The sequence below is a fragment of the Notolabrus celidotus genome, chromosome 11 (assembly GCF_009762535.1).
Source record: "Notolabrus celidotus isolate fNotCel1 chromosome 11, fNotCel1.pri, whole genome shotgun sequence".
Taxonomy (NCBI): Eukaryota; Metazoa; Chordata; class Actinopteri; order Labriformes; family Labridae; genus Notolabrus; species Notolabrus celidotus.
In genome coordinates this window covers 32,094,895-32,112,971 of record NC_048282.1, presented here as the reverse complement: position 1 = coordinate 32,112,971, position 18,077 = coordinate 32,094,895, and the positions used below count along the sequence as shown (strand labels likewise).

At 39.2% G+C, this 18,077-nt stretch overlaps 1 protein-coding gene across 1 annotated transcript in view; it reads left to right on the top strand.

Annotated features, from left to right (window-relative positions):
- The first annotated feature begins 36 nt into the window (after positions 1-36).
- The window catches only part of vwa5b1 (von Willebrand factor A domain containing 5B1), a 40,956-nt gene continuing 22,915 nt past the window's right edge, over positions 37-18,077 (top strand). Inside the window, exons 1-12 of the mRNA XM_034695271.1 lie at positions 37-203; positions 1,983-2,080; positions 2,266-2,358; positions 2,462-2,559; positions 3,608-3,773; positions 6,594-6,750; positions 6,944-6,986; positions 7,071-7,105; positions 8,185-8,404; positions 8,524-8,678; positions 10,771-10,902; positions 15,509-15,633. Of these exons, the coding sequence (XP_034551162.1) occupies positions 6,612-6,750; positions 6,944-6,986; positions 7,071-7,105; positions 8,185-8,404; positions 8,524-8,678; positions 10,771-10,902; positions 15,509-15,633 (849 nt within the window). The 5' untranslated portion in view covers positions 37-203; positions 1,983-2,080; positions 2,266-2,358; ... (1 more) ...; positions 3,608-3,773; positions 6,594-6,611. The remainder of the gene's footprint in view (positions 204-1,982; positions 2,081-2,265; positions 2,359-2,461; positions 2,560-3,607; positions 3,774-6,593; positions 6,751-6,943; positions 6,987-7,070; positions 7,106-8,184; positions 8,405-8,523; positions 8,679-10,770; positions 10,903-15,508; positions 15,634-18,077) is intronic.

Below are 18,077 nucleotides of genomic sequence, written 5' to 3'. Positions count from 1 at the left end.
AGGTAGCACATTTTTCCCACCCTGTTTACAGGATGAACCTGCTGACACGCCTATGACACGTGATAATGGATTTAACCAATTCAAGAAAGTTATCTAAAACAATCTTACTTGAAAATCTCCACTTGTATCTTCCACTTGTTACTGGTTTTTAATTTGTGGGGTGCAGGGTGCAGTCTTATGCCACTATAGCCGTCCAAACAGATGTAAGTCCTCTTAAAACATCCAAACTTTCTCAAACTGTGTTGATACTCTTAGAGGACGCAGAAAGTCACTGCAGAGGGCTGATACACTCAGTGAGGCTTCTGAAAAATAACATCTTCATATCTGATATTTTGTACCATGATGGAACTTGATGAAAATACTTGCAATCCATCTTTGCAGAACTGATATGGTCGAGGCTTGAATAGAGATGCCACTGTTATAATGTATTGTTATAGTTATTCTCAGTGGTGCACTGCCTTGTGGGCCCTTTCATTTGAAAATGCATGGAAAAGTTCCCTCTGGATGCCCCTCAAATGTAAATTTAATGGCCTCTTGGTGCCCTGAAATGTACAAAACTTTAAAAAGTTCCCCTTTGGATGCCCCTCAAATGTATAAAACATAAAAAGTGCCCTCTTGGTGCTCTTCAAATGTACATAATGTATATAAAGAAAAGTCCTCTTGATGCACTTCTATTGATCTTACTGTTGAAAGATACACCAGGATGCATACAGTCAATTAAATGTCAAAAAGTGCCCTCTGGGGTCCTCTGTGTCAGATTGAATGCCCAAAAGTGCCCTCTGGATGCTCCTCCAGTGAATTAAATTTAAAAAAAAATGCCCTCTTATTGCCCATTTAGTTTATTATGACATGTTATGTTAATTATGTCATTTAATCAATTTCAGTGTTGTGTTTTCCTTTCTGATAATTCAATTTACCACCACAATTAGTCACAAAAATATTCAGCAAGATGCAGGAATTAAGTGTAAGATGCTCAAAATGTTCTCTAGGAGGACCCCCAATTTATGTCTGTACTTTCAGTGAAATAGCACAAGATGTGTTTATAGGGAGAAATTGAAAAGATCAATATGTAGAAATGGACTATAAGGCTGCAAATGCAAAACATACAGATAGAAATATAAGATTGATGAGCTGCCTAAATGAAGATGTCTCTCAAGTTTAAACAACCTAAAAAGTATTTACTTTAGTACAGATTCTGCATGAAATTATAAATACTTTAAGGCTTTTTAAAAGAGTTTTAAGCTGGCTGTAAAACAGACTGAAAATGAATACTGATCATTCTACATCAGAGGGGCCTGTGATCCCTGAAATTAGGTGCCAAAGACTTACGACCCCTGCTATCACTTGAAGTGATGAAATTTTGCTTCATACTTAATGTAGCTAGTCTGCAGAAAATTAGCAACCTACATGCACATGTGTCTGTGTGTCTTATGCTGTTATGAATTAACCTGCTACCTACTGATGCCTTTGTTATTGTTAACCTAACTCTAACTCTAACCATAGGAGTCATCTTGCAACAAAGAAATGTGGAAAACTAATTGAATATATTGTATTTGCAAGGTTTTATTTCAAATTTGACTACTGTCTTTGTTGATGAATTTACAGTAATTGGTAAAGTATGAAATTTTGGATTACTTAAAGGCACTGTGAGGAGTTTTGAACTGGCTGAGAAACAGACTGAAAATGATACTGATGCCTCTTTATGACCTTCAATAGCAAACAAGATCATCAGCAGCCACACTGACACCTTCTCTGTTGTCATTTTTAAAGCCTGAAACCGCCCTGAGGGGGGTAGGTGTCAGACCAGAGGATGGACATCTCGCTTCAGAAACAGTCTATTTGACTGTTTTCATGGAAAATAAAAATAATCACATTGCCTGATAAAGTTGACTGTTAAAAGACAACAGGAAGCGTTTTTTTGTTGAAAACACTACTTTTGCATGTTTAGGACAAAAGATAAGAGGTGTTACTTTGTCCACAAGGGGGCGCCAGAATCGACACAAAACAAAAGTTCCTCACAGCAGCTTTAAAAGAAAAGGAAACATTCTGGAAGAAATCTTGTGACCAGGGTAGACATCAGGTGAGTCTAGTTACACCTTCTCAGAGAAACAACCTTTGTTTACATTTTCAGCCACAAATACTCACAGTGGATGGTACATTTGAATGTTAAAATGAAGCAGGATGAGATCTTTTGTCAGAAAGCACTACTGAAACATGTACAGGATAAGTTCAGCAAAAAGATAAGCTGTGCTGTTTTATCCACAGGGGGGCGCTAAAATATGCACAAACCTAAAGTTCCTCACAGGAGCTTTAAAGAAAGACCATGGACCTCACTGATCATGCTTAAAGTCAGCTTAGGTGAGTGCAGTAGAAAGTGAATGAATAAGCTACTGAAACTTTGAGCACACACTTCTTCTAGAGGTTGCAGCTTGGTTTTAACCTTGTGTTATTTTTAAAACAGCCTACTGATATTTCACTGGATCAAAACATCTGTTCTGTTTGTTGCTTTTCTACCCACGAGGGCTGGGTAGAATCAACACCACAGTGCAGCATCCAATGGTAAGCTATTAGTCAGGTTTACACATTTAACAAATTTTTTAGGGAATAATGAAAATACTCCTAGTTGCAGCCTCGTATTGCCAAGCACTTTAATGAAAATCCTTTAAAGTTAAATGAGTGGAATTAAGAGTGACGGTATCTGTGTGTTTTTGTCAGTGTGTGACCGTGTTGGAGAGGTTGAGACAGATAAAAAGGGAAGGGATGAGAGGGAGGGAGGGAAGATGGGGGTGCAGAGTGTTATTGGCTGCAGGTTGATTCAATTTGGAGGCGGATGCTGAGGATCAGGCAACCCACCCACACAATCTCACACACACACACACACACACACACACACACACACACACACACACACACACACACACACACACACACACACACTTAAACACGCACACACACACACATAGTCAGAGATGATCTAGATTTTGCGATCACAAAAATGACTTCATAAACACCCATTAACTGCCATGGCAACCTGTAAAAACAGATGGATCAAACAGGGTGATCAGAAAACATAGAGACGGCCACACACCCACATTGGATTTGACATATTGACGGCTTTCTAATCACAGCAGAGGGAGGAGGGGTGAGAGATTAAAGGTGATATAAGGGAGGGTGGGGGCAAGTAATGATCCCTCACCCATCTGCCTCTCTCCCGGTGTTGCAGAAGCCTGCATGTCAATCATTCTTATCCCGGGTTATTAAAAAAATACACCTGAATTTTTCCTGTTTTCATCAGGGAAGGCTGGAGTGAGTGGGTGGTGCTAATGATGCTTTGGATGTGAAGGAAAGGGGGGTGTTTAGTGGAAGACCTGTATCCCCCTTCCCTCTCTCTCTCCCTCTCTCTCTCTCTCTCCAATCCCTCCAACTCCAGCATCCACTGGAGAAGAGGAGGAGGGAAAAGAAGAGAAGGGGAGGAGATAAATGAAACTGTTGGGGATGCTTTTTGCAACCACATGTTGCTGTGGTTGATTGCAGCGTCTCCTTTACCAACCTCCTCTCTTTCTTTTCATTGTACGTCCAACTAACAATGTGGCCGCTGCATCCGTAGCTCCTACCACCTGTGGCAGCACTCCTGTTCCCTCTACGCCACAGGGAGAGAGAACAAAAAGGGGGGGAGCCGAGAGAGGTCTGAGAGGAGGAGGATATCTTTCATGATAAGTGGACTTGTGACAAGGAGAGACCCTTGCTGCAGACCCAGCTGACACAAATGAAAGGTAAGATAATGAGGCTGATACTGGGATCATGTTAGATGCATTTTTTTTTTATTGCTGCATTGTGTCTTTTTGAGGATGCCTATTTCTGTCCCTGTCAGTTATTTGAAATGAAGACAAGGTCCACCAGGCAGCTTGATTAAAACTACCGGCGATGCATGTTGATTTCCGCTGTAAACAGATTTCCAGACACGGTGTTCCAACAGGTGGTTAGTGCAGCAGCATCTGCACTCAGTTTTGACACTAATGAGTGCAGAGGAGTGTGGCAGCACTGTTAGAAAACCTGGGGTGTTGATGGTTTTCTGATGTTTTAGCAAACCCCCAGAGAGATGCTGGGTGATTCATGTGACGGGAGAGACGCATCCTGGGACTGCCACTTTTAAGACTAATTACTGAGGGATGAAAATCTGCAGGGAATTGGATGACTTGTGTGAAAGACAGCGTCATGAAGCTCATGGAAATGTAGTTTTTAACGTAAAATATTAGCTCATTTAGACTTTCATGTGGTAGATACATCATTTTACTTTGATTTTAAATGATATGTTGAAGTTAAATGTCTGCATCGTATCTTCTTTTCTACAGAAGTGCCCAAACAGTTCAACCATGCTGGAATTTTTCTTTATTAAGTTTTGTGTTATTCACCTGTAGATCATTTCTATTTAGTGACAAAGACAAGACCTGTGAATGAATGAACACATGATGGCACTGTTGGGACAAACAACAAGATAGTAATTACATCTGAATGACTTTTTCCTCAGCATAAATAACCATTAGGTGCCTGAATCTGTGGACTAACTATTAGAAAGACTGATTGACTTTGACAGGCTTCTAATGCAGGAGAAGTGAAGTTAAGTTTTGTCTTTTGAGACTAGGCTGAATTTTCTTTCAGCTGTATGTTTCTGTGGTTTGCGTCACGGGAAGGGATTGACTGGTGTTTTAATTGCTATCAGTAACGGTGTCAAAAATAAAGCCACTCTTTAGAGATGTCACTGGCCGGTCCAAAGGCAAGCAAGCAAGCAAGCAAGCAGAGCTGTCTCTATGGAAATTGCTTTCGTCATAACACTTCCTATGAAGCTTGTGCTGGGGCTCTGGTCATGCAGCAGACACAGACCCTTGACAGCACATAATAAAGACTGCCTGTGTAGGAGACGACATTAACAATGAAGCACAGCGCAGGAGGCAAAGAGAATTTTATTGTTTAGCTTGTTTAATTAGCTGCAGGGCTTTCCCCCATGACCATTTGTCTTAATGAATATCAAGTTTCTCCTTTTACCTCAGATGGCACACACTACGCTTTTCCTCCTCCTGTTATGTTATTGCTGTGTTGTGATGATGAAACTGCTCTACATTTTTACTGCTTTAACCTTTATCTCAAATGTTCAAAGTACCTGTGTTACCCAGAAGCCTCCTTGATTTAACATCTTACCATTAAAGATGAATGAAATTTGAATATCTACAAAACCTGCCAGACTGATTTGATGTGCAAAGCTGCTTTCATCTAGTTTTGGAGATTGTTATTATGAGACCCTGACCTGTGTTTGATGTTATTGCTAGGTAACAAAAAGAAGGAAAAACAGACAGGCTTTTGGCTGTTGATCTCCTAAGAGTTCAGTAAAAGATTATAAAATATTAAACTGAATAAAAAACCCTCAGTCATTGACTAGAATAGATTATAAAGTGAATAAACTGTCTATTTTCTCTTCCCATTAGATATTCGAGTGTTATGAGTGCTTATTTTCATTTTCCTATTTGAAACTCGTACTTAAAAACCCTCTTAAACTAGTCAATCCAACAACTGGTGCCATTTAACCATTTAGCAAATTCTAAATCTGTTTTTATGACTGAAATGTTCCAGTTTTTCAAGGGTTTATTGACATTTCATCGTAAAATGTTAAATCCCTTCTTTTAATTAGCAAATCCAACAACTGCTTCCAGATTTAGCCAGTTGAAATAATTTAACTAACAATAATGCTAAAGTAATGTGTTCAAAAATCAAGTGAATGATAAAAAACTTGCACAGAAACTGAAATTATCATTTTAATATGGTGCTGTTTTCTACCAAAGCTAGATAACCAGTAAGGAGGGAGTAGTTAAAATCAGCAGTTAGCTTTAGCTACTTGATTTAAAGTTACTTATCTCAATTGCTTTTATAAAACCTCTTCCTCAGTGTAAAAGACAAAACTCTGTGAAGTTTTCAAAAGTCAAAGTACTTCTTAGAGTTGCACAAACCAAGAGAACTGGGGTAACATACTCAAATAAACACAGTTTGTATCGTCTGAACTGAAAAAACAAGCTAACAAGCCCACCTAGCTTATTTCCTTGCTAGGTCAGTAGCATGAGCAGCTTTATAAATAAATAAAAATACCTTATATGTATGGGTATTATGTTTATTGATGCCAGGGATAAATTGGTTGGTTCAAACTGGCTTCAACTAGCTTACTTTGTAATTAACTTTTGGTTTTGCAGCTCTGGCTAGCCGAAGCTAACTGGCTAATTTGGTAGCGGTTGTTTGACTTGCTAGCTTAAAAACCAGTTGGAGTAATTCTATAACAAAAGTAAATATCTGGAACAATACAACTCTAACTATTACATTGATTATAATGAAATGAAATGCATAACAAAGGATTTCGTTTTGATAGTGTATGAGTAAAATTACATTCTTAAATTGTTTCTAAATCGTGTGTTAAATCGTATTTTAATGTTTTGTTTATTAGTTGTTATTTACTTTTTTGATAATGAACATTATGTTAGTGTCAGATGTGTTATATCATATCATTTTCAGATACACTTTTTAATAATCATCATTATATTTCTACAAACCAGAATCCTAAAACCAGCACCATGCCAGGACTCATTAACAAGGAGAACCGGAGCGCTCTGCCCCTCAGCATCTCTGACATCACTTCCTGTGTCAGGGGCTACACTTTGGCCATGACAGCCTCACTGACCTATGAAAACATTGAGGATCATGAAATTGAGGGTGAGTGTGTTCAATACAGGAGAGTAATCTGTTTATTTCAGCAATGTGGACGCCTGCTTCTTTCAACCAATTCAAACCCACTTTCCAGTCTGAAACATACTGCTGTAACATTCAGTAAAGATTGACTGACTGTGTTCAAAATTGCCTGCTTGTTGTCCTCATCTCTGCTTTTCTGTCTCCTCTTGCCTGACAGGGATGTTCATTTATCCACTGGAGGAAAATTCCATTGTTGTTGGGTTCGAGTCTATGATATCCAGTCAGATTATTACTCTGCAAATCAAAGACAAGGCAAAAATTGATGACTGTTATTCGGATTGCAGCAACACATCTAATGGAGCTCTTCAGAGTGGCAGTGGTAAGGTTTAAGCTGCTCTGATCAATATTGTTGTATTATGTTTTCTATCAGCTGGTCCTCTTTCCATGGAAAGTGGTAAAAGGTTGCTGGAGCCTTTTCTAACTGACACTGGGTGGGTACAAATTACTGGGCTTTTTGTAAGAAAGGAAAAGAGAAAATGAATAAATGGAATAAGTGAACTCACAGAGAATTGCAGTTCTTCATCATCTTTATTACTAAACTAAACTATTTTGGTTCACAGGTGGGAAACTAGTTTAAGTTATTAACTGAGATAGATCCTTTTAATAATATCTGAGTAGCTCGTAATGACATGCATATTTTTTGATTAACTGGTGAACGAAGTACAGGCTGTAACAAATACAGAGCCAGGTATATTTTCCTTAAAAAAGTTGGTGGAGACCAAAACAGAGCCAAAAAAAGTATGAAAATTTTAATTACAAGTTGAGAGAGAGAACGATTTGCAATAAATGTCAATATTCTATTGTGTCAGATTTGTATCTTGAGCTCATTGTGCTTCCCTAAAATGCCCCCAGAAAGGAATTTAAAATAGGTTTAAAGAGGCATCTGGCTTAGCACATGAAAATCAGGATAACAGGAAGTGATATTTATCCGGGAAATGTAGCTCATTCTTGTCTTCTGTGACTCTGGTTGAAGCTTTATAATATCTGAGTAATTACCCATGATTCGTCTTGGTTAAACTGGATCTGAATTGTGTAAAAGTTAAACAGGGAATGTGAGTCATGACAGAAATGTAGTTAGAGTCCCCTGATGAAAGCTGTATTTTCAATGTAAGATCCAGTGTTATTCCTGTGTTTCTCAGTTCATCTTTTTTAATCTGTCACCATGTTTCCAGAGGAGCTGCAGAGAGATAGAAAAACAACATTCAGTATGGCACTTCACTTAAAGAAAGAAGCAGAAAAACCTTGGGTTTATTTAACTCGAGGAGGAAGACTAATAGCACAAGCCTAAGGTCTTACTCAATATGCAGCTGCTAAGTATAGGAGCTGGAGTGAAATAACCTCGGTATTTGTAGTAGATTCTAAAAAGTGGTTGTTTACCAATCTTGTCTGGTGTCGCAGGCCACATAGTGATGGATGAGGATTTGGAGAGGGCAGTGTTAGTTGTTAACCTGGGGATCATCCCACCGATGGAGACAGTCCATGTGCTGGTTAGCACCTCGTCTGAACTCTCCACCTTACCCAGCGGAGGCATCAAGGTTTCATCCCCGCCAGTGTGCACACCTCGGGTACAGAGGAGCATCAACGAGGAGCAGGGATTATCTCCAAACTTCTCCAGAACGTAAGGGAAAAAGAAGAGATTTAAGAGTACATTTTAAAGTTGCATTAAACACTGCTAACTGATTTTCTTCTGGGGAAATTCATGATTTTTAGTAGTAGTAATGCTTCTTAAATTCTCAGGCGGGACAGACACACCGCTGCCACAAGTCCCCACGACCAAACACCCAACACCCCTCAGCTGTGGCTGGCTTCCCTGCTGGAGGAGGAGAGCATAAACTCCATGGACTATGAGTTTAACTTCCAGCTGGAGATACGAGCTCCCTATCTCCTCGCAGGTCAGAGATTTAACCAATGCTTTTGTATATTTGACAGATCTTTTTCACAGGGGGGATCCACTTGTCTTCGGTGGGATTGCACCCATGAGGCATCTAAATCTAATGCTGTGTCAGTCAGTGTATATAATAGTCCAACAGGCCTAATCCCCTGAGCCACCTTGCATTTAAGGATTGCAGCCCAGTGATCCTTTAGAGCCCTAACTTCTGCAATAAGACGATCTAGTTGTGAAGTTCCAGCAGTTAAGTGCAGTAAGGGAAAAACAAGTGCTGCTCTGTCTCTGTTTTGTGTATTCTTTTATTTCACACATCCTTAAATGCTCTCTTTGGGGTATTGAGGATAAGAAAACTAAATATCTATCCTTTCAATTAGAAACTACAGCCAGGAAACAGCGTTACTAACTCTATCCAAATGTACTTTATTTAAAGTTAAAACTCTCATCAAGCTTGTTAAATCTCTACGGAAACCAAGGGGTGAATAGTAGCAAGATGCAGTTCTACAGTGATATGAGAAGGACTAATTTTTTATCCAGAGGCAAAGACCTTAAAAAGGTTGTCAGCAACTAGAGGAAGTTTTTGTTGCTCAAGTTTTTGCAGAAATAAATAACCTTGCACTTAACCCTATGTTAAGATACAGAGATGCTTCCGTTGGACTGTATTCTCCTGTTAAGCTGAGCCAGGCTGTGTTTGCCCTGTTTCCAGTCTTTATGTTATGTAAGGTGTATGTATAGTTAGCTATTGGTTCCCAAATCCCCAAATCCTTGGCTATGATTGGCTATTTGCTTTATCAGAGGCAGGACTTATGTTAAAGTGAACTGTTTGGGCTGTGCTGTAAGAGACTGGTTTTAGCTTTCTTTGTATTTATATGTAACACATTTTCTTCCTTCAGTGCCTTCAGCTGCGACTTAGGACAAACATCTCCTTTTTAAGTCATTAAAGCTCAGAAGAAGTACAAGTTGCCACTCTGTTATGTTTCTTTTTTAAAGTCTAACAATTGTAAACAGGAATGTAAGGACTGTCTGATACTTTAACGATGGTCATTGAAGCATATAGTGATGGTGTTAATTTGTGTATATGCCACCTTTGGTTACGTCAGTACCCCAGTTGGGCCACCCTTATCAAAAAAGTCTAGACAGTGCTCCTGCCATATTCTGTCCTCATTCAGCTCTCCTTCTCTCTGGAGCTCTACGGCTAATACGCCTCTATAAATATACCATGCAAAAACCAAGACGTCTAATCATGTATCCCTCATGTTACTTAGTACAAGTTACTTTAAGTAATCAGCAATTTAGAGATGCACTTACCAGCTCGGCTGCTTTTGCCTGGATTGCAAGACAGGATCCAGTCTTAGAATATCCTTCAGGTTGTTTCGTCTTCTAATTTGGTATGCTAGCTAACGTTTTTGCCACAGTGTCAACAGGCAGAAGTGATATTTGCCAAGCTCCTTTACGCAGATTAGTTAGATATTATCTGAGAAATCAGGTTGTCCCTTTGCTATGGGTATGAGGTCTTGACCAACTAGAATTAAGTATCTAACACAGACAGATGATCAGTAATAAAGCTAGTCAAAGATGGATGTCAAACAAGCCTTCTATCTAACACTCAAAAGAGGAGAAGTATATTTCACAAAGTTACATTCTCAAGTCTAGCCACAGCTCATTAATTCAGCTTAAGAAGATAAATGGACATGCAGAGAAAGCTGGTCTTTCTCTCTTCAAATGATACATCCAACTGTTTTTTCCCAGAATGTCTAAAACCATATTAAGGTTCACAGTCTAGAGATGTGACTGGCATAAATCATCTCACCAAGCTTGTGTATTTTCCTTAAATGTCAACCTTTTCCTTTAAATAGAACTACTTTTTGAGTATTTTATTAATATTTTAACACAATAATTCATAATAACGTATTTAATTTAAACCCATTTATGATGTGACTGCATCAGACAAGAATTCGTCTTTCTCTTCAAATCTGTTGGAAATGTGTTCCTTATACATGTGAGTCGTTTGAGTGGGACGTGCTGGTGTGTGATTACTGTTATTACTGGATGTTGTTATTTAATCTGCAGGTTTAATAACACGCTGTTGTCCTCTGTAGGTGTGCAGAGCCCGTCTCATGCTATCCGAGCTGATGCGGACCCTCTGGCACGCTCCGCCACCAGCGTCGTGATCACGCTGGCTGACAAGTACACTTACGACTGTCCTGTTGAAATCCTCATCTACCCCAGCGGTAGGTCCACACAGCCTCCAAACACTCTCACATCTCTGCTGCTCTCCCAAGGACAATATTTTGAAATTGTTTATTTCAGCGCTGTCAGGCTTCCGTTAATGTTTTTGTGCGAGTGTGTTAAGCTCGTAAGGAGATCAGTTGTGAGGTGATTCACCGCCTCAGTTTGTGAGCATGAGTGGCTCATCAGAAAAAAAATACTGGTCCTCTGGTTATTATTATATGGCATACCAGCAGACTCAGACTCCTTTGTGTGGGAGTGCAGTGTCAGGGATTTTTTCTCCCCTTTTGCTGTTGTCCTTCTCTCACGGCTGTCTTGACCTACAGTATGTGTGGGCCACTTGTCTCCCAGAGGCAGGAATGAGCCTCGGCCTGGCTGATCCTCTTATGAAGGTTTGTCCACAAACAGAGCAGCTGCCAGTACTCGGCAATTTAATTCAGCTCAGACTGGTGCTGCTGTTTCAATCACATATGGATGCTCAGCTTACAGCAGAGGCAGGTGAGCTGCACGACAGGCCTGGATGTCTGTCAAGTATATTATTTAAGGGTTTCTGCACAGCTCACCAGGTAGACGTTTATGCATTTTTCATGCAGCATAGAATATATATCCAATATCTGTTTCACATTATGAAGGATATCATTGAAAATCAGAGAGGTCATAAGGGCTTGAGTTCTCTCTAATTTACAAGCGAATATTCCATTAATATTTATATCACCATTTTGTCAGCATGCCAGCACAATGTAGCAACAATTTCCCATGATTTCATTAACTAGAAGGGCATTCATAGAGAGAGCGCAGACCTCTGTTAAGGCCAGTCCTCCATGATATGCCAATCTGCAAGTGCAATCAGTATATTTGTCTGGAGCTCTGGAAACACCTTATTACCATGTGCATATGCATTAGTATCAAATGCTTGGACTGCAACAACATGATGAAAATGATAGCCTGTAACCAAAACTGTTGTTATGACAAACTATATGTTTGCAGGGGGGAGAGTTTTACTTGTTCATGAGTCAGATCCAATGGTGGACAAAGTACACAGCTTCATTACTAAAGTCAAAGTAAAGATGCTCCTGGTCAAATATTACTCCAATACAAGTGAAAGTTGCTCTGTCAGATTATTACTTGAGTTAAAGTACTGGAGTACTTCCTTTTAAAAATACTAAAGTACTCAAAGTATTTTTTTTAGATATCTCTAAATGTTGAATTTTAAATGCAGTCAATAATACATAGGAGTATATTCTGTTACTTTCTGTTTATTTAGAAACCATTACTTGAAATCTCTAAAAACTATACCATGGAATAAAAACTTGATTGAAATGTTGATCTGGAATAAAAGAAATCTTACGTAGCTCAACAAATTTCTCAGGTTGGACAGTGAATTTTTGAATGAAATTTGTTCTGTGATTGCTCCACGTTCAACCATGGAGATGCACGATATACAGGTACAGCTACTGAGACAAACAGAACTACACAAACACATTGTTCTGTCTTAGGGATCAGATTTCAGAAAAGAGAAGGAAATTCATGAGCTGACTTCAAAGTAAAAGTAGTGAGTAACTAGAGCACTGATAGAAATGTAGTGGAGTAAAAGTAATACGTTCCCCCCTAAAATTATACTCAATTAAAGTATAGATACTCAAAAAATGTACTTAAGTACAGTACTCCAGTAAATTTACTTTGTTACTGTCCACCACTGGTCAGATCCAGCACGATGTATGCCTTGTTTCCACTTACCTATGTGTATGGAGTCATGGGTTCCTATATGAATCTATGATATTGAATGTGCCTGTTATATTTCAGTGCAGAATCTGCTTCACGTTCAAAGCATTGAACTTTTGCAGTGGATTTCAGAGATCATATGAGTGTGCTACCTCAACTAAATAGCTAATCAATCAGCTAATTTCCTTCATTTCAGCTGCCTGTGTTGATTGTCAAGTGAGTTTGTATGATTGAAAATAGTTTGTTCATCCACGTTTAAAGGTGACATATCACGCTTTTTTCATCAATATATATTGGTCTAAGAGGTCCCCAAAACATGTCTTTAAAGTTTATGCTCAAAAAAACACTTTGAAATCAGATTTTGGTCTGCCTGAAAACCCCTCTTCTTCAGTCCTCCTCAGAACACTCTGTTTTCTCTCTGACCACGCCCCCTCAGGAAGTGGATGTGCCTCGGCTGTCCAGCACGTTGATCTAATGTTTACATGTTGGCTGAATATACACGGCTGCTCAGAGATCACGTTACTTCAACCCTCTGAATCTGATCCAGAATCTGATCCTGACGGAGAGGCGCCTGTAGCAGGACCTTTCTGAACGATTGGTCATAGATTTAGTGTTTCTTGTTGTTTTATTTATCAGTATGTAGACGTGTGTCTTGGTACACAGCTACAGCTATGAACATGTAGCTATGTGGCTATGCTAATTAGCGCTAGCACTTATCCATGACAAATAAAAAACATCCACTAGATCTTCAAATCTGCAGACGTAGGGAGTAAAACCGACCTCTGCCAGAAAGGCAGCGGGACCTTTTCTGAAGGATTGGTCACAGATTTAGTGTTTCTTGTTGTTTTATTTATCAGTATGTAGACGTGTGTCTTGGTACACAGCTACAGCTACGACATGTAGCTATGTAGCTATGCTAACTAGCGCTAGCACTTATCCATGATAAATAAAAATCATCCACTAGATCTTCAAATCTGCAGATGTGGGGAGTAAAACCAACCTTTGTGTTTATTAAGACAGCCTACAACTAGCATGCCTCCCTCCTAAGCTCCTTGTTAGCACACATTTGTGCAGGTAATGAAAAACGGAGGAGGGATTCAGTATTATTTTATACAGTCTATGGGCTGAACAAGCTCCGAGCTCTGACTCCGTGACAGACCGGATATTGTTGTTACGTAACAAAAACACGGAAGTCTGAAACGGCTCGTTTCACACACATTTACAGAAAGGTGTAGAAATCAAAACAGGGGCAGAATGGATTTTTTTCGTTCTCGGGGTGTTTGTAGACATGCCAGGGACACATATTTCAGGTAGAGAACCATTAAAAAGTCAATTTTGCATGATATGTCACCTTTAACACACTGCTAAAATCTTATCATAAATTATTTACAGTCAGATTGTCCTTATACGTTTGATTTTAAGTATAGACTAGATTTATCAGTTATCAGCCTCTCCCCCATGGCCGCAGCTAGATTCTATCAGGTTTCTATCCACCCACCTTGTATTGAACTCTACAGACACCATCCATTTATTTATGGATCTTTTGACACCAGCCACATACTAAAGTGGAAACAAGCCTTTAGAAAAAACGTATCAATATTAAAGCTGGCCTGTGAGGCGGATATGTGTCTTGCTGAAAATTGTATTAGTTATTTCTTTCACAAAGCTACACTTCTCCACCAAGTTTATATGAATAAAATGAATGAAATATGAATAATAGAGTTTAAAAGTCCTGCTGACAAAAGAAAACCAGACAAAAGTTTTTAATCTTTAAACAAAAGTTGGACTTGGCTCAGCAACAGAGAATGGACAAAGGGATGACAGGTAGACATTTTTTCCTTTGAGTTACTTTGGGGCTTTTGCTTTTTAATGATAGGACGGCTGAGGAGAGACAGGACATGTGGGAAGTAGAGAGTGGGAGAAGACACGCAACAAAGGATCATGGCTGGGACCCAGATTAATCAATTTAAACCTGCTGTGAGGAACTTCAGTTTGCGTCAATTTTGGCGCCACCTGCAAGCAAAGATGTAGACCTTATCACTTATCCCTTATCCCTGATCTTGTCCTGCACTTTGTTAGGTGGTATTTTTTCACAAAAATCTCATCCTTCTTCTTTTGAAATTGAAATGAGTTCCTCATCGTATATATTTGCTGTTGGAAATATAAAAACATCTGTTTCTTCAGCCTGCTGTCAATTGCCTGGTCAGACACCCGACACCTCTCACCTCACAGCAGTTTCAGGCATTTAAAATTTCAATATAGTAAATGTCAGAGTTGTTGCTGGTGGTCTTATTTGCTTTTATAGGTCAAAAAGAGGAGTAAGTATCAATTTCAATTTGTTTCACAACCAGTGAAAAACTCCCTAAGGGGCTTTAAAATGACTAAGTCATTGATTTATTAAGTCAAAGTGCACATATAGATTTTACAGCAGGTTCAAGCTCTGGAAAAATAGTGCTGTGGATTTTACAGAAAGTTTTTACTGCTGGAAGTATTCGATCAGAAATGGTGTTGCCTCCAGCTTGCATATAAAATATTCAGAGCCCATAAAATACAATATAAACTTAATGTAAGAACTCTGAAGGAAATAAAGAAGCATTTTTAAGACTTGCAGATAACCTGCTGAAGAAAAGCAGTTCAAGTCTTCAGGGTTTTCTCAAACCTCTGAGCAAACCGTTTCTTGAGACTCTGTAATAAAACAATTTTATATGCAAACACCTGTTCATTCTCAAACCAATATGAGGATGATTCTCTACAGATTTCCACCTCTCCCTCCTCCACGTTGTTCTGCTGCTTTGTGTCAATACCAGGCATTGTTTCACTCTGATTTGCTTTGTGTCTATAACAATCATACTCAAGTTTATGTGCTAACTAACTGTGACCCTGTAGAGCCTCATCAGCCACATGTGCTCATCGAGAACGGGGACATGACGCAGGAGGAGTACGATGAGTATCTTCATGGAAGGAGCGATTTCATCAAAGCAACCAAGAAGGACTCCAGCAATGAGAGAAAAGTGAGTGTCTCCCATATTGTCACATGTACCTGAGCTCGTGGTATGACAATAAACAATGCCCCTGCAAAAAATACTGTTTTTCTTATGCTGTATTGTTGCTGTCATATCTGAGAGCTGAATGGAATCCAATACAATGATTTGACAGAATCTGTCGTGCCGCAGTGAGAATACTGAGCATCACTCTCTAGACAAGGCTTCTATTTTGGTAGTTTTATTGCATTGAATCGTGTTCACATTTGCATGTGTCTATGACTGTATCCTCCATCCTCTGTCAGTTTATAAAGTCCAGGGAGCCATGAATGTCACCTAAAGAGAGAAATCTATTTTAGTGTTATGTTACTATAACTTTATGACACAACAGTTTCACGTTTTAGAAGCTGTAAAATGAAAATGGTGCAATCCCTCAAAATCCTTATTTTACACAATCAAAAAATTACCCAACAACAAACATTACACCTAAATCCAAATCAGAAATACTTTATTTATCCCTGGGGAAATTCAGTTGTTTCAGAATGCTCTTATACACAGTATGAAAAAGTCAAAATATTAATAGAAAGAAGGAATAAAATAAGATATAAATACTAATGAAATAATATAATTTAGATGAATAATAAGTACAGAAACGCAGAATAGTTCGCTATGTACAAAAGCACTGGGAATGAAGTATACAGGATGTTGAAGTGGCAGGGATATTGCACAGTGTATTGCAAAGTGTATTGCAGAGTACAGAATATATTTCAGTCATCAGAGATACTGACAGAATATATTTCAGTCATCAGAGGTACTGACAGAATATAGTTCAGTCATCAGAGGTACTGACAGAATATAGTTCAGTCATCAGAGATACTGACCTCTGCCTTTCATGAACTTGGCATAATAAGCTGGAAAAGGCAGCCACATGTGTTATATCATCACTTTTGGGGATTTCTCAAGTTTGTTTTAGAAAATGTGAACAGCAGTCCAAGGATTTCTGCTGCAAGGTTTCCACCCACTTTGATAAAGATTACACTTCTTAGAAAATAAGTAGAATGCAACACAATGATTAAAATGAAAGACTTGAATAAGGAATGTTCCAAGAGACTTATTTACTGGCCTTTAACTGACTCGTCTAAAGGTGAGAAAACAGTCAGAAAACAGCGTCATTTATTCAAGTACAGAGAGTCTGGGGATGAACAGGGGAATAGGTTTACTGAGTGTGGCTGATGTTAGCAGAGCTAGCACCACCAGCCTTCAGTCTAGAGTTGCCACCCGTCCTGTTTTTCCCAGGATTGTTCTCTTTTTAATTTCACCAGCTGTCCCGGTGAAGTAAAAATCTCTCCTGGGACACAATTTGTCCCGTCTTTTGGAGTAAAATGCAAAAACCTCATTTGATTTCCTTCGTTCTGATAGTCCAGAAATGTCCCCCGTACTTCTGCGGCTTTTTAAAATTGTCTCTGTTTTCTTCCGGTCTATGCGTATGTCACACGTGCGCGCCCTAAAGCTCAAAGCGGCTCAAGCAGGGAGGGAAACTTGACCGAAGGGAGACAGTAAGCTGAATTGACCGACGTACTCCGCGCTGAGGTCTTCTTTTCACCAACTTTTGGTGTCTCCGTTTGAAATGGGAGGAGAGACGACTGACGAGGAAGGAGGTGGAGCAAATACATGCAAGCCACCAGCACGAAAAAAACCACATACTAGTTACAATCCTGACTGGGCGACACAGTCAGCGTTTGAATTGTTGCGGTCGACCCAGGGAGATAATTTTTCCGCCACATGCATTTTGTGTCCGGCGAAAATCTCTGCAAAATATGAAGGGAAAAACGCATTGGAAATCCATGCAAAAACAAAAAAGCATCAAGCTGTGGTATCAAACAAACAAAAACAGGCAGCCTTTGCAACTTTTGTGACCAAAAAAGGTTCACCAGAAGAAGACAAGATTGCAGCGGCAGAGCTTACCAGTGTCCTATGTCCGAATTTATCTTTATTTGGTCAGTCTGAACTGGGAATAGGGGCCGAGCTGTCTGCCCCAAACAATTGGTCAAGTGTCCCTTTTTAAAAAAAAATCCAAGGCAAGGCAAGGCAAGGCAAGGCAAGGCAAGGCAAGGCAAGGCAAGGCAAGGCAAGGCAAGGCAAGGCAAGGCAAGGCAAGGCAAGGCAAGGCAAGGCAAGGCTGCTTTATTTGTATAGCGCATTTCATACATGAGGGCAACTCAATGTGTTTTACATTAAAACATTAAAAGCATTGGTAACATTCAGACAAGCATAAAAGAACACAATTAAAATGACAAATATAATAAAACAGAAAAGAAAAGGAAAATTAGAAATATAATAAAAATTACATTAAAATTTGCATTTAAAGTGAGTTAAAATAAGCTAAGATAGGACGGCAGTGGCAAATAAAAAGGTCTAGAGTTGGAGCAGACCTGCAGCTTTCAGGGAGTTTGTTCCAGATATGTGGTGCATAA